At 45.9% G+C, this 27,006-nt stretch overlaps 11 protein-coding genes across 23 annotated transcripts; 6 read left to right on the forward strand and 5 right to left on the reverse strand.

Annotated features, from left to right (window-relative positions):
* Nucleotides 1-124: 124 nt before the first annotated feature.
* LOC108099668 (WD repeat domain phosphoinositide-interacting protein 3) lies at nt 125-1,643 on the forward strand. Its single transcript, XM_017203302.1, has 4 exons — nt 125-320; nt 400-486; nt 559-1,320; nt 1,390-1,643. The coding sequence occupies exons 1-4, from the start codon at nt 254-256 to the stop codon at nt 1,494-1,496; spliced, it is 1,023 nt and encodes a 340-aa protein (XP_017058791.1). The 5' UTR covers nt 125-253; the 3' UTR covers nt 1,497-1,643.
* A 300-nt stretch (nt 1,644-1,943) lies between these two features.
* On the reverse strand, nt 1,944-10,634 carry LOC108099565 (facilitated trehalose transporter Tret1). 8 transcript variants are annotated; one of them, XM_017203161.2, is made up of 8 exons: nt 8,607-8,703; nt 7,127-7,348; nt 6,887-7,023; nt 6,386-6,502; nt 6,233-6,318; nt 5,805-5,921; nt 2,392-3,768; nt 1,944-2,324 (listed from the first exon to the last, which is right to left on the reverse strand). In XM_017203161.2, exons 2-8 carry the CDS (start codon nt 7,174-7,176, stop codon nt 2,055-2,057), a joined length of 2,154 nt encoding a protein of 717 aa, XP_017058650.1. In that variant the 5' UTR covers nt 7,177-7,348; nt 8,607-8,703; the 3' UTR covers nt 1,944-2,054. The 8 variants fall into 8 exon arrangements, with proteins under 8 accessions (XP_017058650.1, XP_017058648.1, XP_017058647.1 ...); XM_017203159.2 differs by having other exon boundaries at nt 7,127-7,362; XM_017203158.2 differs by having other exon boundaries at nt 8,478-8,703.
* LOC108099566 (venom allergen 3) lies at nt 4,422-5,519 on the forward strand. Its single transcript, XM_017203164.1, has 3 exons — nt 4,422-4,532; nt 4,586-4,654; nt 4,707-5,519. Exons 1-3 carry the CDS (start codon nt 4,422-4,424, stop codon nt 5,373-5,375), a joined length of 849 nt encoding a protein of 282 aa, XP_017058653.1. The 3' UTR covers nt 5,376-5,519.
* A 451-nt stretch (nt 10,635-11,085) lies between the features above and the next one.
* Nucleotides 11,086-12,406, forward strand: LOC108099524 (MYG1 protein C694.04c). 2 transcript variants are annotated; one of them, XM_017203091.1, is made up of 3 exons: nt 11,086-11,165; nt 11,230-11,539; nt 11,596-12,406. In XM_017203091.1, exons 1-3 carry the CDS (start codon nt 11,141-11,143, stop codon nt 12,335-12,337), a joined length of 1,077 nt encoding a protein of 358 aa, XP_017058580.1. In that variant the 5' UTR covers nt 11,086-11,140; the 3' UTR covers nt 12,338-12,406. The 2 variants fall into 2 exon arrangements, with proteins under 2 accessions (XP_017058580.1, XP_017058581.1); XM_017203092.1 differs by having other exon boundaries at nt 11,125-11,539.
* Nucleotides 12,385-13,216, reverse strand: LOC108099525 (proteasome subunit beta type-3). The gene has a single exon (XM_017203093.1). The coding sequence runs from the start codon at nt 13,085-13,087 to the stop codon at nt 12,470-12,472; it is 618 nt and encodes a 205-aa protein (XP_017058582.1). The 5' UTR covers nt 13,088-13,216; the 3' UTR covers nt 12,385-12,469.
* A 279-nt stretch (nt 13,217-13,495) lies between these two features.
* Nucleotides 13,496-15,121, forward strand: LOC108099523 (E3 ubiquitin-protein ligase Iruka). The gene has a single exon (XM_017203090.2). It carries the CDS (start codon nt 13,755-13,757, stop codon nt 14,904-14,906), a length of 1,152 nt encoding a protein of 383 aa, XP_017058579.1. The 5' UTR covers nt 13,496-13,754; the 3' UTR covers nt 14,907-15,121.
* Nucleotides 15,122-15,654: 533 nt separating this feature from the next.
* LOC108099531 lies at nt 15,655-17,221 on the forward strand. Its single transcript, XM_017203103.2, has 3 exons — nt 15,655-15,806; nt 15,865-16,056; nt 16,112-17,221. Exons 1-3 carry the CDS (start codon nt 15,762-15,764, stop codon nt 17,219-17,221), a joined length of 1,347 nt encoding a protein of 448 aa, XP_017058592.1. The 5' UTR covers nt 15,655-15,761.
* A 37-nt stretch (nt 17,222-17,258) lies between these two features.
* On the reverse strand, nt 17,259-21,679 carry LOC108099530 (E3 ubiquitin-protein ligase Kcmf1). 5 transcript variants are annotated; one of them, XM_017203097.2, is made up of 7 exons: nt 21,552-21,679; nt 20,204-20,384; nt 19,717-20,141; nt 18,914-19,174; nt 18,552-18,818; nt 18,241-18,482; nt 17,259-18,156 (listed from the first exon to the last, which is right to left on the reverse strand). In XM_017203097.2, exons 2-7 carry the CDS (start codon nt 20,217-20,219, stop codon nt 17,595-17,597), a joined length of 1,773 nt encoding a protein of 590 aa, XP_017058586.1. In that variant the 5' UTR covers nt 20,220-20,384; nt 21,552-21,679; the 3' UTR covers nt 17,259-17,594. The 5 variants fall into 5 exon arrangements, with proteins under 5 accessions (XP_017058586.1, XP_017058588.1, XP_017058587.1 ...); XM_017203099.2 differs by lacking the exon at nt 21,552-21,679 and adding an exon at nt 20,896-21,448; XM_017203098.2 differs by lacking the exon at nt 21,552-21,679 and adding an exon at nt 20,882-21,448.
* Nucleotides 21,680-21,753: 74 nt separating this feature from the next.
* LOC108099508 (splicing factor 3B subunit 5) lies at nt 21,754-22,135 on the reverse strand. The gene has a single exon (XM_017203071.1). The coding sequence runs from the start codon at nt 22,047-22,049 to the stop codon at nt 21,792-21,794; it is 258 nt and encodes an 85-aa protein (XP_017058560.1). The 5' UTR covers nt 22,050-22,135; the 3' UTR covers nt 21,754-21,791.
* An 81-nt stretch (nt 22,136-22,216) lies between these two features.
* On the forward strand, nt 22,217-23,682 carry LOC108099507 (abasic site processing protein HMCES). The gene is made up of 3 exons (XM_017203070.2): nt 22,217-22,349; nt 22,398-23,097; nt 23,161-23,682. Exons 1-3 carry the CDS (start codon nt 22,330-22,332, stop codon nt 23,524-23,526), a joined length of 1,086 nt encoding a protein of 361 aa, XP_017058559.1. The 5' UTR covers nt 22,217-22,329; the 3' UTR covers nt 23,527-23,682.
* Nucleotides 23,595-26,791, reverse strand: LOC108099506 (aryl hydrocarbon receptor nuclear translocator homolog). The gene is made up of 2 exons (XM_017203069.2): nt 26,648-26,791; nt 23,595-26,524 (listed from the first exon to the last, which is right to left on the reverse strand). The coding sequence occupies exon 2, from the start codon at nt 26,470-26,472 to the stop codon at nt 24,541-24,543; it is 1,932 nt and encodes a 643-aa protein (XP_017058558.1). The 5' UTR covers nt 26,473-26,524; nt 26,648-26,791; the 3' UTR covers nt 23,595-24,540.
* Nucleotides 26,792-27,006: the final 215 nt, after the last annotated feature.

Genomic DNA, 27,006 nt, shown 5'->3' on the forward strand with positions numbered 1-27,006 from the left:
ATTCTTAGAATACAAATTTTTCACAAATTAAAACTTACAATATTTTTTTTCATATTTAATGGGACTTAGCTAATCGTTATCAGATACCGATTTACCGACCGGTCATTTTAAGACGATAGCCAACACTGCTCCATTGTTTTTATACGGAAAAAACATAAAATCATCCGCCGTCCGACTGATTGTTTTTCTTCCTGCCCAGTAACTGAATCGAAAATCGCCAGAGCCCGGGTCTCCAGCCTGCCCGGAAAGTGCAATGAACCTCACAGAACAAAATCCGTACGGAAACGGACTGCTGTACGCAGCCTTTAATCAAGACCAGGGTAAGTACGTGCGGATGTGTGTTGTTTACATATACGATATACTATATCCATATAATCCGACTCTCCTATTGCGTTGCAGGATGCTTCGCCTGTGCGACAGACACCGGATTCCGGGTGTACAACTGTGATCCGCTAAAGGAGAAGGAGCGCCAATACTTTCCAGAGGGTATGCGAGGCTGAACAAGAGAGTGCGGGAGTCTCCCACGGTCTAAAACCGAATCCATTGTCTCTTGTTTAGGTGGTCTCTGCCATGTGGAGATGCTGTTCCGCTGCAATTATCTGGCATTGGTGGGCGGAGGCATTCGGCCGCTGTATCCGCCCAATAAGGTGATCGTGTGGGATGACTTAAAGAAGTCTCCGGCCATATCGCTGGACTTCAATCAGGCTGTCCGGGCGGTTCGACTACGTCGGGATCGCATCGTAGTGGTGCTGGAGGGGGTTATCAAGGTGTTCACCTTCACGCAGCAACCACAGCAGCTGCACGTGTTCGAGACAAGCTCCAATCCCAACGGCCTCTGTGTGCTGTGCCCGCACAGCAACAAAAGCCTGCTCGCATTCCCAGGACGACGAACTGGTCACGTTCAGATAGTGGACCTGGCCAACACGGAGCGGGCACCGCTGGAGGTTATCGCCCATGAGTCGGGTATCAGCTGCATTGCCCTCAATCTTCAGGGCACACGACTTGCCACCGCCGGTGAGAAGGGCACCCTTATCCGCATATTCGACACGGAAAGCGGCAAAAAGGTTTCGGAGCTGAGGCGCGGAAGCAACCATGCCAACATATTCTGTATCAACTTTAACCACCAGTCCACAATGGTGGTGGTAGCCTCCGACCATGGCACCATCCACGTTTTCAACCTGGAGGACAACAAGCCCCGTGAATCCTCGCTGCCCATAATACCCAAGTATTTTTCGAGCCAGTGGAGCTTTGTCAAGTTTTCAATACCCCAGGGACCGCGTTGTGTTTGTGCCTTTGGCGCCGATCCCAATTCGGTTGTGGGTAAGTTAAAGATGGAGCAGACCCGCCCCTTGGAAATCTAAAATTTTCAAATCTTTTTTTTTTATTCAGCTATTTGTGCGGACGGGCATTATTATAAATTCCTATTCAACAATAAGGGCGAATGCAGTCGCGACATCTGCACACAATTCCTTGAGCTGCAAGACGACGAGACTTAGAACATGGTGTCCGACTGTTGCTAACGCCTTTGCTGCATCTATACAATTATATATCTCCATGGAAATGTGTTATACAATATTACTTATAAGCATGCTTTAAAATACGTTAAAAGTCGAGTTCACATAAAAAGTAGTTAAACATTGAGAGCAGTTTGTGTATCTTATATTATCAGTTATTTATTTTATAGAAGCCCTTTATAGATAGCTATTTTGCCCAGACTATCTAATCGGATTTCAATTATCATTATTGAAAAATTAGAAACTCTGCTTACTATCGCAACATTTCTTAATTCCGTTTCCGAAAGTCATCTTTCACTGCCAGCAGACGCCCCCTTTTCGTTGGTCTAGGCCGATACCGCGAGGTTGTGAATCATTTCCTAAGTGTTTGGAGCTAAAAATAAAACATTTAAAGCCCACACAATACATATCACAAGGAGAGACCATTTCATCTACATAAATCTAAATAGTTAAGTTTATTTCTCAGAAATATCACTGGAATGTTAAGCACTTGAAAAGGATGTTTACGTTAAGCATGATGACACGGACGGCCTGATCCGCTCACAAATGTGTGGTGTTGCTCTCCTCAAAGGCGGGATTGGCCATTCCAACTCCGGGTGTCCGTCCGTTTTGGGGCCGGGGTGCAAAGTCGCTCTGCTGCAAGTGGATGATCTTTGCCTGTTGCTGTGAGGTAATGGGTACCTGGAAGGTACCCTGGACATTGATGGCACTGCCGGGGTACTGGGCTTCATCCTTGATGGGCAGCTTTGCGCTGGGCTGCTTCCGGAGCAAATTCATGTCCGATTTCTTGGAGAAGTGGGCTTCAATTTCCTGAAAGTTAAACATAGAAGGATTTATAAATGAAAACACTGATTTAAAATCGAATTGATTTACTTACACCAAGGGTGCGTCCCTCCGTCTCCGGAAGCGTGAAGTACAGAACAATGGTTCCAACGAACGCCACAGTGGCATAGAAGGCGAACGTTCCGGGTAGAGTCAAGGCAGTCAGCATCACCAGGAAGAGCTTGTTGGCCAGGAAGCCAAAAATGTACCCCACTCCGCCGGCAAATCCCGAGGCACTATTGCGTATTTCCGCTGGAAAGACTTCCCCAATGAGGATCCAGGGCAGCATTCGGATTCCCAGGTGGGAGAAAAAGGCTGACAGCAGTAGAAGGATGAGTGGTACCCAGACCAGGTAGTTGTGTTCCTGTTTCGGGACCACCAGCAGAAGATCCTCCACAATAGGCGGTTTCGTTGTAGTAGTTGAAGGAGGGGCCAAGGATGAAGAGGCTATGGGTTTCGCACTGCTCGCCGGCTCCGGCCACATGGTGGTGTCCATGGGGGCATCGGTGGTCATCATTTCATCCGCCTCTCGCTTACTGCGATTAGAGGTTTCCGGTTCGAACATAGTTGTTGTCTCCAAGTCCGGCAGCAGAGTGGTGAAACGTTCGGTTTCCTGTCTGATGGCCTGCTGTTCGTTCTCAAAGATCCTGGAAATATTCTCCTGGGAGAGGATGCCCTCCTTGGGCACAATCGAGGAGGCGTTGACCACCACGTTGTTGACAGTGAATCCCGGGACTTCGCTCAGGAAGTGGGCATACGTGGCCGTGCCGAAGAAGCACAGACCAGTGCCCACGGTTGAGACCAGAACCAAGGGCCTCTTTCCGGTGAAGTGGATCAGGACAACGCCCAGGATGGTGGCCAGCATCTCAGCCACTCCCAGAAGGATGGTGGCATGGTACTTGTTCATCGGAGCCTTGAGGGTGTGGAAAATCTGCACTGCATACGTTTGCAACGGGGTCTTTCCGGAAAAGTGACCCGTGAAAAAGGAGAAGGAAACCAGGAGGAACGGCACCAGAAAGCTCCTCTTCCGCCACATGCGCAGCCTTTGACCCAAGGTCCTTCGTTGGCCAGGAGGTGGCACTCCATCTGCCGACAGCTCGATAGCCTTTTGGGTGATCAGTTCGTCGTAGAGCTGATTGAACTCCGCCTCGATCATGTGCTCCGGCACCCAGCCACGCAGCCACTGCAAGGACTTCACCGCCTCCCGGAATCGCTGCTCCCGGATCAACCAGACCGGACTCTCGGGCACAAAGCACAGCATTATGATGGTGATCACCGGGAAGGCCGAACTCACCGCCGCCACACTCCGCCAGTCCATGAGGGATCCCAGGATGAACTGGATGAAGACTCCTGTGATGACACACGTGGTACCCAGCGCCGATAGAATTCCACGATACTTTGGCTCCGTGATCTCGGCCACATAGGTGAGCACCTGCAATGACACAGAGCAGCAAGGTGAGTCGTTATTCGAGTGAGGTTAACCCTCTGCGATAATCAACAAAAAGCTAAACACCAAGACTTCAAATGCAACTCAATTTTCTGTCAGTTTTAATTGCTACTTTACTATTGTATAATATGGAACTAAGCTCTTAAATAATGTTTTTGAAAAGAAATTGGTTAAACATATTCAAAAGAAATCCTTTTAAAATTTCTTTTATTAATTTTTACAAATTTGATGTTTTTGGTGTTCCACAGAATGTGAGGAGTTAGTGGCTTAACCATAAATACCAGCAGCTAGCAGCTTGTGGCAATCTCAAGTGGCAAGTGGCAGCCAAAGCTCTCAAGGAGTTGGCCAAGGTCGTCAAAAAACCACAACGTGAACTGGCGAGGTAAAACATTGTTGTCTAACAAAAATGTGGGTCATTGGATGCAATCAAGAGTGGCATTCAACAATTGACATTAGCACACTGAACGTTAATTTGCAATCGCCGTATGTGACGATCTTCTCTGTGGTCTTTCAAACCTAAACCATACGTCATGAAAACAAATATTTTTCTCACCCATTTTAAGCATTTAAATTTGAATTATTCACCACGAACCATTTCAATATGAATTTAATCAGTAGAAGTAAGATCTTCGAAAACGATGCTACTGTTCATAATTTTTCTCCGTGTGATCGGAATGCAATGCACCGTTATTTACCGCACTCGATGGCCAAAATATACGCAGACAAAGAATTATAAAGCGCCAATTAAGGTAACTAGTGGGAGCAAGCGAAGCCAATTGATCTCTAATTAGGTATTTACAAGCCGCTCGATTACTGCAATGGAAACCTTTGCCCCGGAAATAAAATGCATATAACCTGCAGCGTCCGCTTTGTAAGTAACCCCCAGATAGTAAACTCAGCTTATTTCTAAACTCAAACTTTAGTGGGGCCCCAAGTGCGGGGGTAGCCACGAGGGCATAATGATGAACCATTACCGAGACGAAATACTGAGCACCGTGAACGAGATGCGGAAGAAAGTGGAGCGGGGACTCGGCACGCTGCCGAGGGCAGTGAAGCTACCGGCCATAACCTGGGACGAGGAGCTGTCCGTGATCGCGATGAGGGTCTCGAACCAGTGCCACGACCACTCCTTCGGAGCATGCGTGAACACGTTCCGCTACGACGACGTGGGCGAGTCCACAGACTTCGCGCTCGTCAACAATTCCTCCGAAGAGATCACCCCAATCGGCTTCCTCCAGATGTGGTTCGATCACTATAAGGATCTGCACGATTACGATGTGAAGAAGTTCCCCGCCGCATCCTGTGGGGATCACCTGAGGTCGTTCGGCAATCTGATCTTCGAGAAGAACAGAAAACTGGGCTGTGGAATGCTGAAATCGAAAAACAAGAGGCACTTCACCTGTCTCTTTAACAGGAAAATCGAAGATGGCGATCAGCTCTACAAGATTGTATACGACGATACAAGGAGGATCGCAGGAAAGACTGTCAGCGGAAAAGGACCAACGCAACTCGGAATGCCGCAAAAAAAAATTAGAGGCAACTTACATGTCGGCTCTTCAACAGGAAAGTCCCAAAAGGCAAATAGAATTTAAAGTCCTTTAAATATGATATTAATTTCTCAATAAATAATTTAAGTTTTGGTTGAGAACCATTTTATAATGTTCTTTTCTCAACCAAAATATTCTAATTCATGTCAGTGTGCAACACAATTGTCATTAATAAAGTCTTGAAATAAACAGCTGTGAATTGGAGGCCCAGTGTGATTTGGTAAGCTATTCAATAGGGTAAATGTTAAATTATTTTGCAAAGGTATATAAAAGTTTTCCCAGAAATTTGTTTTGAGCTAAGTTGATTTACAGCCTAGCTAAAAATTCACAAAGTGGTGGAAAAAGAAATTCCCCCTGCCGTAGAAGTATGCAAATTAATAGACAAACAAAGAGCCGGAATTTAGCCCTCCGTTCACACGTGATAGGCATGAGCTTGGGTGCATTTGAATGTGGTTGGGATTGGGATTCACTTACCGGCGCCTCCATTAAGCCGCCACCAAGTCCAGCCAAGCATAAAGCCGCATACAGATGTTCCGTGCGCGTCGCGAAGTGAAACATCAGCCAGGCGGCCAGAATCGGCAGGTTGACAAACTGCAAGCACAAAGGGGATTGGTTGGTGGGTGGTGTGTGGTGTGTGGTGGGTGAGTTTGGATAAGCATAATTGCATAAGCCCCACAAAGTCACGCAGCTCGATTCCAGCTCAGTGTGTCAGTGTTCCGAGCGATCGGTAATCGGAGGAGCGACTGATGAGCCCCCACTGATTGCGGCTAAGTGGGGAGCTGCAATTTGTTCTCTTCAGGTGCAAGCCGAAATAAAATTACACCAATAGCTGAGGTTACAATTGCTCAATTTGGTCAAGACTCGTTGCCAGCAAAAAACTAATCATGGTTTTAATGACGTACCTGCATAGCTCGTCGCTTGCCCAGCGGTTGTGTGAGAATACCGGAGAAGAGGCATCCCAGGGGCACACATATCAGGTTGATGGAACCTTTATAAATAGTTTTGATGGTCAGAATGTTTAGTTTGGCATCTCATCAGGATGTATGGATACTTACTGAACCAAGAGATCTCGTCCTTGTTGAGGACTATGTCGCCACTGGTCTCGCTGCGACCCTCGCCTCCCTGAATGGCGGGTATCACGATTGTGGGGAAGCCCAAGGTCATGCCATATCCTGCGAAGGACGAACAGATATGGTTTCGATACAGCAATAATAAATGTTTATTTAGGAGCACATGTGTCAGTCAGGGGGAATGAAACCGATGGGAGTAAAAAGCTATTTAAAAGAAAGCGCTGTCTTAAATATTAATAAGAATCTTCAGTAAATAATATAGGACGCTCATATTTTACCTAGTAGTGACACTAACTGTACAGCTGCTTTAAAATCACAAAATAATTATTTTTCGCGCCTTTAGAATTTTTTTAACGGTCATATAATTACAAGTGGGTTCCTTAAGTCAGCTAAAATGTGACTTTTTACGAGGAAATAAAAGCTAAGTAGTTCCCCGGTATTCATTCCCCCGGGATAATGGGTAGCTGGAATTTTTGTGTTATTTACCGAATAGCAATATGTTCTTAATACTAACAGCTAAAAACTGTGGGAGGGCGCGTCGGAAGTTGCTGACTTCCACTTCGCTGGCCGCAATACGTGCGCCGTTGGTATTTTGCATAAACAATGGCCGATCGTTCAGCGAGCTGTAACAGAAAAAGTGTGTTTTTGCATTCGATTAGTTTCAGCAAGCAATTAACGATAGCTTATTGTCTAAGCGGGAACTAAATATAAAGTGTGCGATTTTACCCGTTTTTCTCAGCTGTGCCGGCAGCTGTGGCAGCCTTGCCATTGGACATCGTGGCGAATACTTGATGCGTGCCGTATACTTAATGCACTTTTCTGTTTGCTCAGCTGCCTGCTCGTCTTCGCGTTGCTCGGTGTGTACTTTCCGATTAAACTATGGCCTTTCTCACTTAGTTAGGCATCATTTGGCTATCATTATTGTCTATTATCATTATTTATCGAGTGCTAAGTGGCAAAACCTTTCAAAATCGCAGACAAACAAAAAAACCTTTTAATTGGACATTTATTGGTCTTCTTGTTTTGTCCGCTTTCTTTCAGCTTGTTTATTATGCGATTGGGAGAGCCGAAGTTTTTGACACAATTGAATGTTACGTGTTTATATGTACACAAATCAAAAATAATTTCGTTTTATACCCTAACACAAAGGGTTTTTAACTCTTTGAAAACGTGAAAATTTTGCGATTGTTTAAGACATATAAAAATTTAGTTTTGAATTAATTCACGCCCGGTTAAAAAGGCACGCGTCACGTGAGACTTGGCGGAGAGACCTCTTAGCAGATATTTACCAAAAAACATTCGATTTATGGCCATTTGCCTATAATTTATGCATATGAGCAAAGTCATGTGAAAATGCAAAGCAGGCAAAGAAAAAGAAAAGCCTTGAAGTATGGAAACCAGTTCATCGAAGATGCATAGGGTTAGCGATGTGGTTGAATGGTACGGTGCCTATGAGATGCGTAATAAATCGCATTTTTTTCACCTAACCCAGCGGAACCGGTTAAAACTACATTTTCAAGATGAACCGAAAGACGTTCGCAGCGACCCACCGATTAATGTGGCACACCCCAACTGACTGGTGCCAAAATATAAGCTCGTATTTTCTCTTCCTTTCTCCAGAATCTTCAATATTTGCCTACATTGAAAAAAACTCAACAAAAAATTGTACACCATTAATGCCATGATAAATATTCAATCTCAGGGAAGAAATTCTGCATCCTGTTTTACAAAAATGTAATGGCTTAAGAAAAATATACATTTTCTTAGTATGTGATTAAAATTCCTAGGTCATAAAAATGGCATTAAATTTTCGCTGTTTTTACGGCTTGTTCGTAATTATCATTTCTTGTTAACTAAAAGCAAATATCATGTTTGACGAAGACTTGCACAACGGGCCCTCTCAGAAAAATTCTCTTTATGTAATTAGTTAATTGCCAAGAAAATGCAGCCAGAACCGCAGACTTTTGGCTGAATAAGGGTTATACCGATTTGGGTAAGGATTGCGTGCAACGGAAATAACTTGCAGGCAAAGCTGAAACACTGCACTTAATCGATGTCACATATATTACACGCATACGGGCAATTTTTCAAGGGATTCCGAAAGGTTTCATCGGTGTGTTGAACTTTTGGAAGTTTTTTTGCCGAATTTTAAACTGGTTTCACAGCAGCCGGGCCAGTCAACTTTTTTCCTGCAACGAACTTGTACCGTGCTACTTAAAGTTAAGGTGTAAAATATTTAAGATTTTCTGTATTTTTCCCGCGACCGATTTGTCTATGGGCTAACGCTAACACCAGAGCGTGTCGCGCGGTAAAAACAAACTGAAGCCGAACCGAAGCCAAGCGCCAATATCTGTACCGTTACAACAAAGCCCGATTGGCAAGCTTTCCATTAAGCTCAGCTCACCGATCGGAGCTCAGAAATTAAACGCAAGTAAAGCTCACTTGGCATTTGTGTCAATTGGAATGTAGGAAATTTGGTAACAGATTCGGCGGCTAGGAAAAAAAAGCAAACCACCTAAAAAGATATTCATTGAGCGGGAGAACAATTGATCCGCGGACAAACCTGTTTTTTGTTGTATTTACCTAATCACTGAACGCCACTAAATCTTCCCACTAAATCAGTTTGGAATCGATCTGGCATTCATAATAAAACGTGAAATTCTTTCTGGATCTTTATTCGTGTCGCCAGAACAACTTAGGTTCACCCAAAGCATTCCGGTTCAGGCTGAGGCAAGAGTACACAAAGACGTATTTTATATTATTTACGCGATGCAAACACAAGTAGCAATAGCTGAATGACAGTTGCATAAACCTGCCCCACATGAATAGAACGTCAAGCGTGTCTTTGATCTCGGCCTCTATAAACACAGAAAAGCTACTTTAGTTCACTTAAGTTCTAATAAATAAATCTTTAGAATAGTTAGAATTGCGATTTTGCATATCAAGGCGTCTGTAATCTAAATAACCAAACAAATTAAATGATTAACTTTAATATAGTAAATATATAAACTGTCCATCAAATTCCACAAACCTAAATTACTGGACTATTAATAGTTGCAAAATTGAATAGATACAAACCAGTACAAAATCGTCACCTCCCGACATATAATCTATTATTGTGCTCCAGATAATTGCTCTTAACGTAATTTTGACGCGTTCATGCATTACTCACATATTTGTCGTATTAAGTAATTTATTAAAAAAGGGGCGCTAATATAAGTTAAATGAACTAAGTTGTCGTGGGATAAGGCTCTCCGACCGAATTATACCCTTCTTCTCTTAGGCAGATGCATTAAATAATATTTATTGTCAAACGTGCCTCACATAGAACAAATTTTACCAGGTCTAAAATTTATTTTCTAGTATTTCTTACCTTAACTATATTTAACGATGCCAGCTCAATATTTAAGAGAACCTTCCAACGAACGAGCTATGAGAGCAGTATACCCTTGAAATCTTGTTGCTAATAATGGGTACTGAAAGGTGTTAGCTTGGCATTTGCTATTTGTTCTGGGTGTGAAAATATAATTGTAAGGGTAATTGTGAAAACAAACTCATACTTCGCTTAGTGGCAATGAACTTCCAACGTAATCGGTTTGATAAGCTTAATTGAAAGAAACCGGGGTCGAATCGAGTCCACGATGTGATAAGCGTGTCTGCATCGATTAGTACCAGCCTGATCCCCTGAAACCCCCACTCTATCTGGATGACGTTGGTGTCGGGGCAAATTGCACTTCGCGTTTCCATTGGAGAAGTGTTCAGAAACGAGTTTTGATCGGACCGATGTTTCCTTTTCCAGTCAATTTCCGCGCTTTCGCATCTTTTCGAAGGTCGTGGGATGCTGAAAACGGGGAAAATGCCTGTGCAACAATTTAATTTAAACGGTTTTTTTGCGCTTATACACGTGATCATTGTAGTCGGCAGTGATTTATGTTATTTTAACGCACACACACACTGGCACTTACTACTATTTCAGTTTTAATTATCGTTCGTCAGTTCCAGCTCACAATTAACGGAAATGTGAAATTTAAATAACTTGGGGCATCAGCCGGTTATATAAGAAAAATCACGCAGTAGGTCAATAATATGTTTTTAATCGTTCAAGCTCCCGTGGATTTTTATGATCTTATTTTCTAATATTACAACCCTTACATTGCGGGTACTTGCCGACTTATGTTTCGGCGCAAACGGGCTTCTGCCATATCAAAAAATCCTTGTTCTAGTTAAATCAACTAAATATATCCATGCGTGGGTCTTGAGCTGCAAAGACTTACTGAATTTTCATCCAACGGTTTTCTATAAACAGCTAAAATGACGAAGTGGTCCCTATAAGTTGTTGTCTAATAAATTAGCAAATTAATGCTAATTTACTGGATCAACACAAACGCCCATGGTGAGAGGCGAATTTTAATAATAAATGGACTGTGCTTGGTACAGATTAAAACAATTTTGAATTTTTTCAAAAAAGCACAAGAAAAGAATAATATTACATTTTAAAAGACTTATATTTTTTCCGTTTTTTTTTTCGTTTTAAAAAACGACTGCCAGTACTGCCATACTACAAGTTTGAATATTTTAACCCGCGGATTGGCCAGAAAGGCGGATTTATATTGATCGGTTTGAGTCCGTGCTAGTAGCTGATACACCCTCCCAAACTGTGATGCGATGTTAGGGGGAAAGTTTGGTGGGAATACTCGGTCAGCTTGGAGGCCAGCTATTTCAGCATCACTTGTGTAGCAGATGCTCCGGTTCTTACCGCGTTTTCGTAAGAATTTAGAAAACACAGCGTTTAATTGTAGTTAATAACTAAAGTAAACTTTTGTGAAAAGGAAAACTATCAATAATGACTGGAGGCACTCCACCGAAGCGGTCGCCCTTATGGATCGGCACACACAACGGCACTTTTCACTGCGATGAGGTGGTGGCATGCTTCATGCTTAAGCAGTTGGAGGAGTTTCAAAACGCTGAGATCTATCGGAGTCGAGATGACAAGGCATTGAGGGAAAAATGTGACATCATAGTAGATGTCGGTGGTGTCTATGATCCTGCCAAGAAATGGTTCGATCATCACCAGCAAACGTTTAAGGAAACATTTAAGTCCGTTCGCCCGGAGGTGAGCGATGATTTTAACGTAATAAGGTGAGATAAGGATATGCACACTCAAGAATCATCTAACTTAAAGTAACCCTCTCTAGGCTGAGCAGCGCCGGCTTGGTTTACAGCCACTACGGCGAGCGTGTAATTCAAAACATACTGAAACGGGAAAAGGGCATCCAACTCTCGCCTGAAAACTTACAACGGGCTTTCGTCCAGATCTACAGGAATTTTATCAGCGAGCTGGATGCCATCGATAACGGAGTGCCCATGTTTGAGGGCGGCGAGCCTGTGTACAAAATTTCTACCCATCTGTCTGCCCGCATTGGGAAACTGAATCCGTCCTGGCAGGAAACTGGCGTAGACATCGAGGAACGATTCCGGCAGGCAATGGAATCAGCTGGCCGAGAGTTTGTGGACAACGTTGTAGAGGTGGCTTGCTCCTGGATAACGGCCAGAGATCACGTTCGAGAGGCGCTTTTACAGGCGAAATCCATTTATCCCTCCGGCGAGATTCTTCTACTGAAGACCTTCTGCCCCTGGAAGGCTCACCTGGCGGATCTGGAGAAGGAATACGATGTGGAAGGTGTTCCCAAGCTAGTCATTTTTAACGACGGCAATAGCTGGCGCGTGGCCGGAGTCCCAGTAACGCCTAGCAGCTTTCTGGGTCGCAAGTTCCTACCCACGCCGTGGAGAGGATTGAGAGACGAAGAACTGAGCCAAAAGGCGGGCATCAATGACCTTATATTTGTGCACCACAACGGGTTCATTGGCGGAGCCAAAACCGAGGAAGCTGCTATGTTGCTGGCCAAGAAAGCCGTTGAGTGGCCGGTCGATCAATAATTCATCCATCGGACATTTAAAAATGCATAAACATAAAAACTATTAAATCAGATGTTGTACCTAAACAAATTTTATTTGTATATGTTTTTCGGTTAATATTGTATACAAAATCACCAAGGGAACTCTTATCTTCTAGTCCATTCGGGTCTTCAGTGTGCGCTCCGTGATCTTGTCCTTTTCGATAATGTAGACGGTGGCACCCCAACCACTCATGGCGTCGCGATCAAAGGCATTCATCATGGACTGGGCGATAACCTCGAAAAGCTGGTCCGGTTCCAAATCAGGCTTCCACAGGGTCTCGCACATTCCGTACAGTTGCTCTGCACATGTGCCAGCCACCACAAAGTCGTCGGGGGCATTAGGGCAGCCAATCAAGTCCATGTTGCAGATAAAAGGTTCCAGGGTCTTCGGGTCTAGACCGGCCACCACCGGCTCGATGAAGTACGGGCCGAAACGGTGCTCGTACAGAAAGCTGGACAACATGGCAGAGAAGGGCTTGGGGCACATCTCTCGGTTTTCGCGCGTTTCATATAGATTCTTGCGGAACATCAGGCGATCACGGACCGTCAGGATGTCTGTTTGCAGGCCGGTGAGTCCCAGGAACATCCTCGGAGCGATGTGAAACACCTTCTTAAAGTCCGTGGAGATCGTCTGGGCTTGGACTCCGAAACGATGATCAGTGGCGATGGCCACGCAGTCCTTCCCGCGCATGGCCACTACGCACCCTCCGTTATAGGCTAGAATCGACATGGTGGCGGTGCTGCTCACTTAACTTAATTTAATCAGCAGGAAAATTGAAATTTGCAAAATGCTAAACGCCGCCTGGAGATGATGACTTTTTGTTTCTGCCCTGAGTTGCCAGACTGCGAGAGTGAAATATGCTAAAATTGACTGGGTGAAACACAGAAGTGTGGCAGCGCCTACTAGGGATGGACGTATTGCACTTTCAGCTATTTTCAGACCGGCTAAATCTGTTTATTGAAAGTTTAACCTAATGAATTTCATAAAGTTGGGTTTTATATGACGCAAATACTAAAAAAAACTTTAAAGCTCTACAGATTGTTTAATGCCCAATCTAGTTACTTTGTCATCATCACTTTCGATTATGACCGTATTTCAGCCATCGGTGTGACCAAGCACCGTCCGCAGCATTCCTTCCCAGCGGGATTTCTTGTCTTCTGCGCCAAGGGCCACTTTAAAAAGGGCCTTATTTATAGAAAAATTATATTATATTCCCTAAATTCCCAATAGTTTTGAGCGAACCCAATGACCGGCGTGGAACCAGGTGCACGTACCTTGTACTCGACTGTGCAAAACAACGAATAGATTCGCCGGCAACCGACGACATCTGTGGGTCGACAAACTTGCACAATCGCCGAGCTCAGCAATCGCCAGTAAATAAAGGACTTTCTGCAGGATGGCCGAGGCAATGGTTGTGGAGGACCGGGCAGCGGAGCCAAAGCGCTTCTTCTGCCATATGTGCAACGTGGAGATCAACATTCCCAACTCGGACTTCACCTGTCCACTGTGCGCGAATGGTTTTGTGGAGGAGCTGCCGGCGAATGCGCCTGAGATGGCTTCTCCAGCGGCCGGAGCCTCCAGCGGTGGCCGATCCGGTAGTAGCGGTAGCGGCAGCGGATCCTCTGGCTCCCATGACACGCTGAGCAGGGGCAGTGCATCTGGCGGATCTCAACTGAACGTGGAGTCGCTGCGAAACGATATTGTGTCACTGCTTAACATGCGTAATGTGCCCAACTTGGAGATCACCATCGAGCCAAACCGGCGGCACAGCAATGTGGTGCACCTAGGTGGCTTTGGACCCTCGGGCAGTGGCTCTGGCGGCGGTCTTACGGCCGGCGGACGTGTGCGTCCAGCCAATCTGGACCGACTGGACAATGTGCTCTTTGATTTTTTGCAGAGCCTGCCGTTAGCCGGTGCCACGGCCGAAATTGTGACCGGACCCGGAGGAGGAGGTGTCGGTGGCGGCGGCAACTCGCACATGTTCTTCATGGGAAACCCCGGGGACTACGCTTGGGGCCGCGAGGGCCTTGACACCATCGTCACCCAGATGCTCAACCAGATGGAGACGTCAGGGCCGCCGCCATTGTCGGCGCAGCGCATTAACGAGATACCCAATGTGCAAATCAGTGCCGAAGAGGTAGAACGCAAGATCCAGTGCTCCATATGCTGGGACGACTTCAAGATAGACGAGACTGTACGCAAGCTGCCCTGCTCGCACCTTTTCCACGAAAACTGCATCGTGCCATGGTTAAACCTGCACAGCACCTGTCCCATCTGTCGGAAGTCGTTGGCGGATGACGGTAGCGATGCCGACGACGAGTTCGTTATGCTCGATGGATTTGGCCCGGCTATGGGGACCGATGGCAGTAATTCCACCAGGAGCTCAGCCAGCAACGCCACAGGAACAGACAATCCCTCGCCAGCCAACAACAGCAGCAGCCAGACCACGGCGGAAAGTAGCCGAACACGATCAGAGGCCACAAATCCCGCCCAGCCAGCACGCAACAACGTCTTTACCTTCGACGACGACAACATGTTTTTGGACTAACTGGGAAAGAGGCAGTAAATCGAACAGAAGCGATGATCGATTGATATTCAAAATTAAGCCAAATATTGGCAGCGGCTTTAGAAGTTTAGCCCTTAAACATAATTAATCAAATATTTATAATAGTTTGTCCTCACGCTTAATTTTGTTGTTGTTCAAAATAACGATTTGTAATAAACAACACGGAATATTTAATTCCGTTGGCTCCGCAAAATCAACTACTATTGACCGTTAAATGCTTTATTTTTTATATAACTGATCTTAATTGTAGTTTGATATGTCTTTTTCTTATATTTATGTATGCATTGTAAGCAGGCACTGGCTCAGTGTCCTCGGCAGCTAAATTTATTACATTTTAAAAGGACTGCTCGAACGTTTATAAATATATAACAATTAAGCAAAGAACACTTGTAATGCTGTTGTCTGTGAAATATTATCTTAATAAACTTTCAATATTGTAGTTCGCATCCAAAAATTGTTTACTATTCGAGCTAATCCAATAAATAGACTAGTAATCAAACCAATAAAAAAGATAATTTTTTTTGCCCTTTTAAAATAAATAAAGAAATACGGTACCATTTATTTCTTCTTAAGAAAGTAAGAAAGTGTACCGGTGTTTACACTATATTACGTTATTAATAAAATCATTTTTTTAGAGCCTATTTTTTAAAAATAAATAGTGAGACTTTTTCATTTTGGCCACTCACCGTAAAGCCGCTGATGTTTGCCAGGTGGCAACGCTGAACAATTGTTTAAATTCTCATTTGACTTTAAACCCGGCTTAACTGTTATCAACAAAAGCCAGCATGAACTAAGTCAATTATACTTAATACTTACAATACTCGAAAGAAGCTAAGCATGACACACGAAAGCAATAATGAGTTTGTAACCCTTACAGAGGTGGTAAGTCATTGACAAAACAAATATAATATTTTTTGCTAAGCTTCGCTTTGTTTATTAGGTACGTAAGCAGTATTTGCTCTATTTGGAACGGCAGCTAAAGGAGAACGTCTGCGCGTGGGCCAGCAAATCCCGGAATCGCCACAAACCCACTGCCTGGGCTTGCATACCAGCGAGCTTGGATCAACTGGAGGACAAGGCGAAACAGGCATGCATGGCGGCTCAGATTTATCAAAGAGCTATGATCAAGACGGTGAAAGGATTGGTAATGTCGATAAGCCATAGTTTTAATGTCTGCGCACCCACAGATTGCCGCGGTGCGAAGGAACACCCAGGAGTGCCGCCTGGCCAACGTTGTCTTCGACCAAATGCAGCTTTCAGCTGGAGGGGATGAGGTTTATGCCAAGTCAGGACAACTCTTGGTGGATAGAGCCACTCAAACGACTGACGCGGATGACCAGGGTGGTAATGTCTTTGAAGGTAGCTACGACCTACGTCGGAAAATCGATATGTTTCAGGCCAGACTTGAAGAGTCAGAAGAAGTAAGAGAGTCACAAAATGAATCGCTCTGTCGAAGTTGTCGCAGAAGGAAAAATACTCGGGAACACAAACCTCAGGCTAGTCAAGGCTCACCTTTTTCTGAAACAGAAGATGCAGTGGCTCAGGAGCTGGCCATGCTGTTTGGCGATGAGCCAACCGATCTTAATGACATTTTTGGCATTGAACCCACCGCCGTAAACGACGACCCGCAGATCTCGGCCATATTGGAGGAAATAGAGAACGCTGAACTGCCGAGTCCCAAAAAGTTTGAAGAACAACCCACATCCCCATCAGCCACACCTCCCAGGGAGCAACAAATTAACAAAGTGGATCTGCGTCAGAGTCGTTGGCCCTGCGAACTGTACGGACAGAAAAGGCAGCTTAATGCCTGTCTGGTGCGCTTGTTGGAAGCCGACTGGCGCTGCGAAGATCGCTTACGGTACAAATTCCACCTGCTATTCGGGGAGGATAGCGATGATGAATTCGCCACCGAGATATCCAGCCCCTCCATTGATCTAGTGGACGAAGTACTCCTGGCCAGCAGCGTGCTTCGCATTCGACCGTGGATCGTGCGACATTTGATGAGTCCCCTGGCAGAGGGTCTTATTGCCAATCGATTTCTTTTCAAAAAGCTAGCGAAGATGCTCGCTCACTCCATTGTAATGGTCAATCCATATTGCTCCGAGCAGCAGATTAAACGTGCTGTGGAGAATTTATTTTGCCTAAGACCAAGGGGTGTTCAAAGTGCGTATGATCTGGACGACCTACCGCCCTTGGATGTGGACAAATTTGAAGTTTGGCTTCCTTACGCAGAGAGTTGCGTATTAAATAAAGCCGAATCACAGTCAAGAATATTTTGTGGTTTCTTTAAATTATAATTAATTCAATGATTACAATAATTTTTCTCGCTGCACATCCTCTCATCTTTTTATAATTATATAAATTTTAATATATTTAATAAACGATACATAATATAGTTTTCCTTTTGACGAAATTGCTGCGGCAGATGCGTCAGCAACTGCTTAAGACGAATCGGATTCCTCCAGAGCAGCAGCTATCCCCCACTCCGGATGTTAATTTAACGGCTGTGTTGGTTGTAGTTCCATCTGCTGTTTCGGCTCCTGCCTGCTGATTTCTTTGCTGTTGCGGTGTTGGTGGTGGTGATAGATTTGTTGTGGCTGCTGCAGCTACATTGGGTGTGGTTGTTTCTGTTGTTGTTGATGCAATTCGTGGTGATCATCACCAGAGGCACTACCTAGTGTCGGGAATTTGATTTGTGTTTGCCGCCGCCGCTGCATTAGCGCTCTGTTTGTATTTCTGCTGGGACGCTGCCTGATTGCCAGAGGACTGCTGCTGCTGCTGCGGCTGCTGCGAGCCCGTGGCCATCTCCGCTGGCGGTGGACGACCGCCGCGCCTCTCGATGCCTCTATCAGCTGTTGGCTTACTGCCAGCTCCGCTAGCACCCCCACCTGGGGCTGCAGTGGCTCCTGCTCCTCCGCCTCCTGTGGCGCTCGTTTGTGTTGTGTTGGCCTTTTTGTTTTTATAACGATACTCGTCGCACACAAAATCCTCCGGCGAGGTTTGTTGCATTTGATTCACCTGTCGCACCATCGCCGGTTGTGGCTGCTGCTGCTCCACATCGGCATTGTTGTTCAGCAGGGTCTCCGCCTGCGCCTCGGCTTCGGCTTCCTCCTGCTGCTGCTGTTGCCCCTTATTTACATTATCACTCTTGACCAGGCTCTCGTCGGAGGCATTTAAGTCCAGCGCCTCAGTGCAAAGCATAGAGAGCATCAACGACTGCACAAACATGGAGCTAGAAGCAAAGGATTCGGATAAGATTGCGGTGGGAACAGCTAAGCGACAGAAAAATATAATTTTCTTAGTGGAATATACTTACCGATCTGCTCGCATGCTCTCCACGATCGCCCACTCGGCTTCGGAGAGGGTGGGCTGCATAAACTGGGCCAGCAAGAGGGACTCGCCAGCTGCCGCGCCACCCTGACCACCCGCCGCACCATTGCCTGTGGCTCCAGCTCCCACTCCGGATGCACCGGCTCCGCCATTGCCATTGGCCGTTCCACCAACACCGACACTGATGCCCAGGGCATTGCTGGCTCCACTGCTGCTCGTCCCGATCGCCTGCAGAACAAGACATAGGGGATTAGTGGACATTTGACTCTGGGTATGCTGGCCAACGGGATGAACTACTTCTCTGGCATTGAGGCTGTTGGCGGCCAGACTCGACTGAGTCTGCGAATGATTGCTGGCCGATGTTGAGAAGCTAGCTGTCACTGGCCACTCGGTGGTGCGCAGGTTGGGCGGTGCGGTGCCCCCGCTGCCGCCACCACTGCCGCTTCCAACTGCGCCACTGCCGCCTGCTCCACCGCTGATCACCTCGGCCATGGCGGCATTCGAGTTCGATGTTGAGACTATGGGATGCGCACGCCTTGGCAGCCGATCGATTTGGCGCGATGCCTAAAATATTGCAAGCACAAAGGCAAAACAACAAAAGTCGCAGTTTCCTTATACACACAAATATATTGGATTTGTGGTGGAGGACTCTCCCTTACCGTCACTTGCTGGCGATCCAACTGCATCTGCATTTGTAGCTGCTGCAGCTGCGATGTGGGCGGTCCACCCCGCCGCACGCCGGAAAGCTGCGACAACAGTTCCGCGATGGGATCCACCGATTCCCGACCCGAGGGCGACAAGGCCGACAGGCCGCTCGATGAGCTAAAGTGCATGTTGGAGCGGCGCGTCCGTGGTCCACCGAGGGTGCGTCCTGGAATTCGGCGCACTCCACCGCCATGACGAATGGCAGAGGGCTCGTCGTATTGTCTACAGGTTAAGGCAACCAAAGGTATCACAGTAAGTAACTTACAACTGGCTGAAATATTTAGATTATAGAATGCCTCTAGCTGTATCGCAAAATAATCTAAAAGTATCTGTGATTCATGCGAGATATGTAATAAATTTTGGATTTAAGTTGAAAAAAAATCAGTGCAGAAAAGCTAAAATGCAAATTCCGAAAAGATTTACAATCCTTTAAAGTGAAACTGAACAAAACTAGAACTAGCCGCATTTGCCTGGCAGACATTCGGAACGAAAACCAAACATCAGGCAAACAAAGTTGGCTTGATCAATTCTAAATTTATCTACAATTACGTTTTGCTCATGATGTAATAATATGACTAAAATTTGAAAAGTATTAAATTTCTTTGAAGAATAGGAATCTATATGATAAACAAATAAAAAAAATTGTTTTGCTTAACTACCAACACAACCAATTTCGTAATATCTTGAAAATTATTTCGTTGCGATAATGCTGGGCGTTTTTCCCAATTAATATACAGCATTTGTTTAAAAAGGATATCAAAAAGGAAATCAGCTCGCGCGGTCCCTGCCTGTGCTCCAGGGTGAGGTGACCGGCAAAGTCATCTGTGACTAGATTCGGCTCGCCGCCTGGCAGGCCGGCACAGACCGGGCAGACCACCTCAAGACTGGTCTCCGTGTGCTCGGCGGAGACGTGCTCCAGCAGTGTGGCGTCGCTGAAGCCCATCTTCTTGCAGTAAGGACAGGTAAAGCTCTGCGGCTGGTCCGAGGTCAGCATCTCGCCGCCGAAGTAAAGCTCTATGTCAGAGCGGGTGAGGATGCACTGCATGGGATGCTCGACCAGGTGGCGCGTGGAGGTGACGCCATCCTCGTAGCAATCAGCGCACAGGTCGTAGTCATAGCAGATCAAGCACTTGTAACGCCGTCCGTTGAAATTACTCTTGAGACACGAATCGCAGCTGACACCTGAGTGATGAAAATGTTATCCCGTTTATATGTAGTTCTATCGGTTGGTTCCAAGAACATACCTTCATGTCGACTCATTATTCGGCAGCGGCAGTAGGATTTGCTTCCACTTCCTAGCGTTCAGGAGAACTACTCCCGCTAAATTAACTTACTATCAACTTCGAGTTCTGTGCAGGTTTTATACAGTATCCTTGCGGGTTTCGGATTCGGAAAATTGAAGGAATTTGTTTAGATTTGGAGGAGCTGAAACAGAGCAAACACGGCAAAGTAAATACGCTAAAGTTTAAACGCTAATCAAAAAGAGGCAACTCCAGGAATTAGTTTTAGAGGAGATTATTCATGGGTGTAAAGACAAACAATGTCAGGACATCTCTTTTCTTTTGTTTTTCCTTCGTTTTTTGCTCGTCTTTCTACTTTGCCCACCATTACGGTTCTTTCTTTTTGCCGTTTCGTTTGCTTTACGAGAAACGGTGGAGAGGCACACGAAAATGAGGGGCTCTCCTGCCCCCAGCCTCACCCCCCTCTCAGTGGGGCAACGAATTATTCAATACAATTGAGCGCCAGCCATCGAAAAATTACATTCAACACTGAGCCATTCGCGGAACAAGGGGGGTTAATTGCGATTTTCCCCAGCCGCGATGCCGCTGCACAGTAAACATTTATTTTTAACTTTTTCGGTTTCGCGAAAATTTTCAACTCGACGATGTCGTGGGCTTTTGGTGCCCCCGTCTCTGCCTCACCCCTCTTCTCCTACCCAGCTCCAAAAACCAAAGCGCAGATATGCGCGAGAGTTGCCGTATTCGCTGGGAACAGTTTGCTAATTCTGATTAATTTTGCTTTTTATTATTGCAGTTATTGTTTATAAACATTTGCAGCCACACACACGGCGAAATATGCAGACTTTTCGTTAATCATGCCATGAGCACTCAGTTGGTGAATTACGCTTTTTCTCGCGCAGGTCTGGCAACTCAGCCACAATAGCGTTCATGCAAATAGCCACGGTCTGCTGGGAAAAAAGCTTTTGCAAGAACTTTGACAGACAGGCTGATTGGGCAGCTGGGAAATAACAGTAGGTCTGTTTAAGTTTGTCACTATTTATAAGCTTATGCGTCGTCTGGCTTTTGCTCTTGTTTTTCGACAAATTATTCATCGTTTTCGTGCACTCATCTCGACAAATAAACAGGCACATTCACTGGTATGTGTCTTTGTGCAGACACAAATATGTGGGTTCTACGCATTGCCAATTGCGCCTGGGATCTCTTTTGTTCGCCGCGACTTTTTGCACAAGATGCTTCCGACTTGTTATTGTTGTTGTGGCTGCTGCTGTATTGCAGTTTCTTGTACAGCGTTTTCGAGCTGGTTTTAGTTGGTTATTTCGTTTTGTTTTGTGGTTAAAACACGGAGACGTACTTTGCTTTGGTGAGACATTGGCTTTTTTACTGTTACGTTAAAACACTGGCACTCGAAAATTAATAATTGAAACGAAAATAAGTTATATCGAGTGAAAAGCTTTTCCTGACCTGCAGTGCAACCGTGCACGGTTAGGCTCGGAATACCCAAAAAAAAAAAATACCGACATGGTGCTGACTATCCACCCCTGGAAAGATTGATATAGTTTTTCCTTCATTTTATTGTTTTCAGTTAAATTGCTTAATCTTCTAGTTTTTCTGGGGGTGGCCCACATGGTTGCAGCATCCTTTCCATGAGATTGAAGCGGACACGCGCCTTAGACTCGTTTTCAGCTATGGCAAAGTAGTTGAGAATATCGTAGTGTCCCATATAGCTGGCTAAAGAGTCTCGATGCTGATTTGTTAACCACTCGAATTTGGTGGTATCTGCATGTCCTGTTCCTATGTACTTGCTCTGCAGATGCTCCAGCTGGCTGTGGATATTGTAGCGTTCGCCCATTTTCCTCTAATTATTTTAAAATGCACAGAAAACTTAGAACGCCGCTCTGTTTCTGTTGTAATTTTACGGCAGAGTGAGACCAGAGACCAAAGTTTGGTCAAATCGAAATACTATGTAGTTTTTTTAAAATTGAGTTTAGTACTTTTACTTATCAGAGAAATTTGGTATTTTTTTTTTTTTTTTGTATTTTATATATACATATGTGTTTACATTTTTAGTTCAAAAATGTATCGTTAATATTATTAATTACTTATCAAAACTTGTTTAGTTCTCATTTTCAATGTGTGGTCGCACATGCCTGTAGGTACTTAAAATTATTATTAAAAGCACAACTAAACTTCTTTTTAGAACACTTGATCCAGATCAGGTGATATGTGCCTGCAAATACCCCAAGAAAAGCATTAAAAAGGAGCCGGAGTCCGAGGGAAATGCAACAATCAAGGATGAGGAGGAAGAGAAAATGGAGACACCCGAGTGGCGGGCGGAGTTTAACCTGGGACGGCGTTATCAGGCCTCCTACAACATAGCTCCCACCGATATAACGCCTGTGATCGTGTCTGCAGCTCATTTCTCGGACGCCGAGGATCAAAAGTGCGCCCGAGTGGTCGTGCCCATGATGTGGGGCATGATCCCGTTTTGGCACAAGGGTGACTACCGACGTCATGGCTTGACCACCAACAATTGCCGGCTAGAGCACTTAATGGACTCAAAGCTGTATCGGGGGCCCTTTAAGCGCGGTCAGCGATGTGTGGTCATATGCGAGGGCTTCTATGAGTGGCAAACTGCCGGTCCCGCCAAAAAGCCATCGGAGCGAACAGCCTACTTAGTATTCGTTCCGCAAGCTGCCGATGTCAAGATATACGATAAGACCACTTGGTCGCCCCAGGATGTGAAGCTGCTGCGTATGGCAGGACTCTTTGATGTCTGGGAGGACGAAAGCGGCGATAAGATGTACAGCTATAGTATTATCACCTTCCAGTCCAGCAAAATCATGTCCTGGATGCACTACCGCATGCCGGCGATCCTCGAAAGTGAGCAGCAGATGAACGTAAGTAAAGAAAAGGTCTTGCTTTGTTTTACTTTTAAACCTATGTATTTTATTTTATCACAGAATTGGCTGGATTTCAAACGAGTGAGCGACGCGGAAGCTTTAGCCACTCTGCGTCCAGCTACTGAACTTAAATGGCATAGGGTATCCAAGTTGGTAAACAACTCGCGAAACAAAAGCGAGGAGTGCAACAAGCCTATTGAACTGGCGGCTAAACCTGAGAAGCAACCTGTGAACAAAACCATGATGTCTTGGCTAAATGTCCGTAAGAAGCGGCAAGATCAAATCAAAGCGGAACAGAGTGACACCAGTGAAGATGAGAAGGATCAGGAAAAAGAGTGCGAGGTTAGCAAACGCAGGACCACTTCTGAAGGTTCCCCCATTGACAATCCAGCGAAAAAATTCAAAGATTTTAAGGAAAGCCCATAAACAAAGCAACGATAAGCGAAGTGAAATCTGTCGAAACTTAGATTTCATAAAAATTGTTACATTCATAGTTGTAGTACATTATGTTTAATTTTATTAAAAACCGAAATATTTGTTCTCAATACTCAAAATACTCAATACACAAAGGTTTAAGCATAATCGTTGTTTGAAACTTAGCGGCTAAAGAATTGTTTTAAATTTGTTTCTTGGATTGGCCTTAACTAATTTAATTTTTGAACTTGTCGTCATCAAATGGTCTTATGTTGTGTGTGCGATTTAGTTTTGAGCGCCACTGTATTGAGCTTGAAAGATTTCGTTCTGCATGAATTGCAATTAACACAAAATGAAAAGCTGCACATGAAGCGATTTTGTGTGTATATGTATATAGAATATGTATATTGTTTGCTCAAGTTCTTCTGGTTGCATTGGCGGAAAATGAGCTAAAATTAGTATGAAATGGTGTCAATGTCATTGGTTGTTCGAGGCGAAAAAGTGTAAGTGGTGCACTTGTATAGCTTACAATTATACATTTTTGTATATTAGACTACGGATTGTATATTTATATATGTATATGTTGCATGAACTTTAAAATGCTTGATGAGAAATACAAAAGAATACTCTGCACAAAGCGTGTCACACGTGAATTAATCCTATAGTATCGATGAGAAAGTTCAATTCATATTCTCTCGCGATGAACTTATTCCCTTTCGTTACTTTAATTGTAAATACTTTTACACGGCCAATGAGCGGGTTAAGTGCAGGCGGGGCGGGGTTATGGAAATGTCAGGTGGAAGTAAAGAAGGCATAGCACACAAAAATAAAAGTTATCAAGAGACGTGTACGTGACTACGGCTATGTACTTAAAATGCTATTTACGAGATTACAGTTTGCATGCGTTTGGCTGAATTATTTCAACAATGTTAAGATGGATTGCACTTGAACAGTGGTTGAGAGAGACACAGGTTAAGTGGGGAGTAAAGAAGGGGAAGGGAAAGGGGAATCGGGAGGGTATTGGGATTACTCAAACGGCGTGCTGAACATGTTGATGTTCAGGTCCTCAAACGTGGTCGTCCCACTGTGGTCCAGCATCTGCAGCATGTCCGAGAACTCCTGACCCTGCGGCTGACCTGCTCCGGCAGGACCTCCGGGATGAGCGTGAGGATGGTGCGGATGCGCCGTTGGGTGCGGCGGATGCGGGTGCCCTCCAGCCTGCTGCCAGTCCCACATTCCCGGCGCATTTGGCGGCGGTGGCGGAGGAGCTGCTTGATAAGCTCCCGGCTGCGGTTGCTGACGATTGCCGTTTCCGGCACTCAATTGGGTATAGGTTGGACCGCTTGGCGACCTGGCCGGACTCGTCTGCTGGTACTGATAGCCCTCGGTCACGGGCTGCTGCTGTTGTTGTTGCTGTGGACGCAGTGCTGCCCAGGAGTTTGGCGCCACAGGTGTGGGCGATGTGCCCGACTTGGGGATCTTGGCCAATGGCGAGGGTCCCCCAGCACTATACGGAGAATGTGTGGTGTCATAGGTATAGCCCACAGGTGTGGTCTGCGCGGATCCAGGACGCTGTTGCTGTTGTTGTTGCTGCTGCTGCGGCGTCGGAGCCTGCATGGCCAGCATGTGCGTCTGGTACATGCCATCGTTGGTGGCACTGCCCACTGGGGTCAGTTCCCTGCGGGCGTAGTCCACTCCGGGAGCAGCCTGGACATAAACATGCTGCTCCTGCTGCTGCTGCTGCACTTGCTCGGGTGTATGAGCAGCTGCTGCGTCCAAAGGAGCGCCATGCATTGTCTTCCCAGAGCTGTTGGTGCACACTATGTACTCCACTTCGTCGGTGTAGGGATTCAAGAAGGCATACGCCTGAGTGCGAAGCCAGACGTACTCCGAGTTCTTAGCCCTGGCTCTGTACAACAGCGAGAACATCTGTCCCTTTTGCTTGAGCACTTGATCGAAGCTCTCCTTCATGTGGCTCTGGTCCTCGGGATGAAAGAAATCGTAGCAGATCTTGCCTAGGAGCTCAGTGGGCGTATACCCCAATATGTTGAGAACACGCTGATCCACAAAAGTGAACTTGCCATCCATGGCGTGACGCGTGATAAACTCACTCTGATTGTTCGAGCCACTCATGTCATTGGCGGCCGTGGATGTCACCTGGAGCCGCCCGATGGCCACAAGGCAGCAATGCGAGCTCATTTCGTCCACATCTCGCTCCATGTGCATGTTGGGAAACATGTCAGTGGGCGGCCAGTTCTTGATGTACCCCGTGCAATGAACTACGGCGTAGTTGGTGCCGTCCCTTGAGGGTCCGAGTGAGTTCCTCTGTTTGAGGCGATTCAGATGCCCGGAGACCATGGTTTCTGCACTCACATTTCCAACTCGCATCCGGCAGATAAATCCGCGTCGTGCTCCCATGCTCAACCGCATGCTAGACTGGTGGCCCTCCTTCTTTACAGTGCCCGACTTGAGGTCCAGGATGCGGCCGGCGTTTTGCGATTCCTGTGTGGACAACTGCTCACGGATCTTATCGCGATCGTCGGGGTGAATGTGCTCGTACAGACTGGTGCCGTACCAATCGCTCTGGGTGTAGTTTAGAACGGGAGTCACAGAGTCGGAGACGTAGATAACCCTTCCGGAATCGCAGGAAACAACGAACAAGAAACCATCTGCCGCTTCCAGGATGAGGTGCTTCAACTCCTGGTCGGTCAAGAAGGAGGGTTTGTAGGTGCCGTCGCTGCTGGTGTTACCAGTGCCACGCAGAGCCTTCATGTGGGCCACCGCCATGCGAAGAATGGTCAGCTTGTCCGGTTTGCGGGCCAGAGCACTGCAGGTGGGCACCATGTCCGAGAGTTCCGTGATATAGGCCGTCATCTTGTTGCGACGTCGTCGCTCGATCTCACAGTGGTTCTCGCGGCTAGCGAACCGCTCCTTGTCCTGTATGTTAGCTTCGTCCATGATTGGAATGCGTAATTAGAAAACGCTCGTCGTAATTTGGGTCGCCTGTGCTCTGCGGAAAAAAGGTTCGTGGAATTAAAGAGGGGAGGGGAAGTATTTGTCTACGTCGTGCGTGTGTGTGTACTCGCTGGCTGCCCACAAAGCCTTTTCCCTCGCTTTTAAGGGAAATACTTACAATTGGTAGGAGCGCGCTGGTTCTTGGTTCATCCAGACACTTTTATTGGTTTGGTTTAATGCGCCGTTGACCATAAATTCAGTACTTTTCCTCTACACTACACGATAAAATCTCTGTTTACTGCGTGAAGTGTGACCGTGACTGCAAAAATATCGGGCTCACAAACGATAGTATGTTTTTTTTTAACTGTTCAATTCATCGCAGCATTGGGTTTTTTCCCCTCAGCTTATACACAAACCGAACCCAGCGAATTCACCCTCCGAACCAAGCGAATTCCGTCCTCCCATATCCGGTTTAATATGCTCCAAATGAGCGTCGCTGACTTGCGGCAATTGGGAAACGGTAGAACTTGGAAGGCG

The sequence above is a fragment of the Drosophila ficusphila genome, unplaced genomic scaffold, assembly GCF_018152265.1.
Source record: "Drosophila ficusphila isolate 14025-0441.05 unplaced genomic scaffold, ASM1815226v1 contig_791, whole genome shotgun sequence".
NCBI classification, from domain to species: Eukaryota; Metazoa; Arthropoda; class Insecta; order Diptera; family Drosophilidae; genus Drosophila; species Drosophila ficusphila.

Excerpts from the sequence above, each read along its gene's own strand:
- LOC108099668 (XM_017203302.1), top strand. The coding sequence starts at position 254 with ATGAACCTCACAGAACAAAATCCGTACGGAAACGGACTGCTGTACGCA. Across the intron at positions 321-399 it reads AGCCTTTAATCAAGACCAGG|GATGCTTCGCCTGTGCGACA; the intron begins GTAAGTACGTGC and ends ATTGCGTTGCAG. Across the intron at positions 1,321-1,389 it reads CGATCCCAATTCGGTTGTGG|CTATTTGTGCGGACGGGCAT; the intron begins GTAAGTTAAAGA and ends TTTTTTATTCAG.
- LOC108099566 (XM_017203164.1), top strand. The coding sequence starts at position 4,422 with ATGCTACTGTTCATAATTTTTCTCCGTGTGATCGGAATGCAATGCACC. Across the intron at positions 4,533-4,585 it reads ATTATAAAGCGCCAATTAAG|CCGCTCGATTACTGCAATGG; the intron begins GTAACTAGTGGG and ends GGTATTTACAAG. Across the intron at positions 4,655-4,706 it reads TAACCTGCAGCGTCCGCTTT|TGGGGCCCCAAGTGCGGGGG; the intron begins GTAAGTAACCCC and ends CTCAAACTTTAG.
- LOC108099565 (XM_017203162.2), bottom strand. The coding sequence starts at position 10,602 with ATGGCAGAAGCCCGTTTGCGCCGAAACATAAGTCGGCAAGTACCCGCA. Across the intron at positions 6,319-6,385 it reads GGACGAGATCTCTTGGTTCA|GTTCCATCAACCTGATATGT; the intron begins GTAAGTATCCAT and ends CTATTTATAAAG. Across the intron at positions 2,325-2,391 it reads CGGAGGGACGCACCCTTGGT|GAAATTGAAGCCCACTTCTC; the intron begins GTAAGTAAATCA and ends TTTAACTTTCAG.
- LOC108099524 (XM_017203091.1), top strand. The coding sequence starts at position 11,141 with ATGCTCCGGTTCTTACCGCGTTTTC. Across the intron at positions 11,166-11,229 it reads CCGGTTCTTACCGCGTTTTC|GAAAACTATCAATAATGACT; the intron begins GTAAGAATTTAG and ends TTTTGTGAAAAG. Across the intron at positions 11,540-11,595 it reads GATGATTTTAACGTAATAAG|GCTGAGCAGCGCCGGCTTGG; the intron begins GTGAGATAAGGA and ends AACCCTCTCTAG.
- LOC108099525 (XM_017203093.1), bottom strand. The coding sequence starts at position 13,087 with ATGTCGATTCTAGCCTATAACGGAGGGTGCGTAGTGGCCATGCGCGGG.
- LOC108099523 (XM_017203090.2), top strand. The coding sequence starts at position 13,755 with ATGGCCGAGGCAATGGTTGTGGAGGACCGGGCAGCGGAGCCAAAGCGC.
- LOC108099531 (XM_017203103.2), top strand. The coding sequence starts at position 15,762 with ATGACACACGAAAGCAATAATGAGTTTGTAACCCTTACAGAGGTG. Across the intron at positions 15,807-15,864 it reads TTGTAACCCTTACAGAGGTG|GTACGTAAGCAGTATTTGCT; the intron begins GTAAGTCATTGA and ends TTTGTTTATTAG. Across the intron at positions 16,057-16,111 it reads AAAGAGCTATGATCAAGACG|ATTGCCGCGGTGCGAAGGAA; the intron begins GTGAAAGGATTG and ends GCGCACCCACAG.
- LOC108099530 (XM_017203097.2), bottom strand. Across the intron at positions 18,483-18,551 it reads ACAGCCTCAATGCCAGAGAA|GCGATCGGGACGAGCAGCAG; the intron begins GTAGTTCATCCC and ends CTTGTTCTGCAG. Across the intron at positions 18,157-18,240 it reads GAGAGCATGCGAGCAGATCG|CTCCATGTTTGTGCAGTCGT; the intron begins GTAAGTATATTC and ends CTTTGCTTCTAG.
- LOC108099508 (XM_017203071.1), bottom strand. The coding sequence starts at position 22,049 with ATGGGCGAACGCTACAATATCCACAGCCAGCTGGAGCATCTGCAGAGC.
- LOC108099507 (XM_017203070.2), top strand. The coding sequence starts at position 22,330 with ATGTGTGGTCGCACATGCCT. Across the intron at positions 22,350-22,397 it reads ATGTGTGGTCGCACATGCCT|AACACTTGATCCAGATCAGG; the intron begins GTAGGTACTTAA and ends ACTTCTTTTTAG. Across the intron at positions 23,098-23,160 it reads AAAGTGAGCAGCAGATGAAC|AATTGGCTGGATTTCAAACG; the intron begins GTAAGTAAAGAA and ends ATTTTATCACAG.
- LOC108099506 (XM_017203069.2), bottom strand. The coding sequence starts at position 26,472 with ATGGACGAAGCTAACATACAGGACAAGGAGCGGTTCGCTAGCCGCGAG.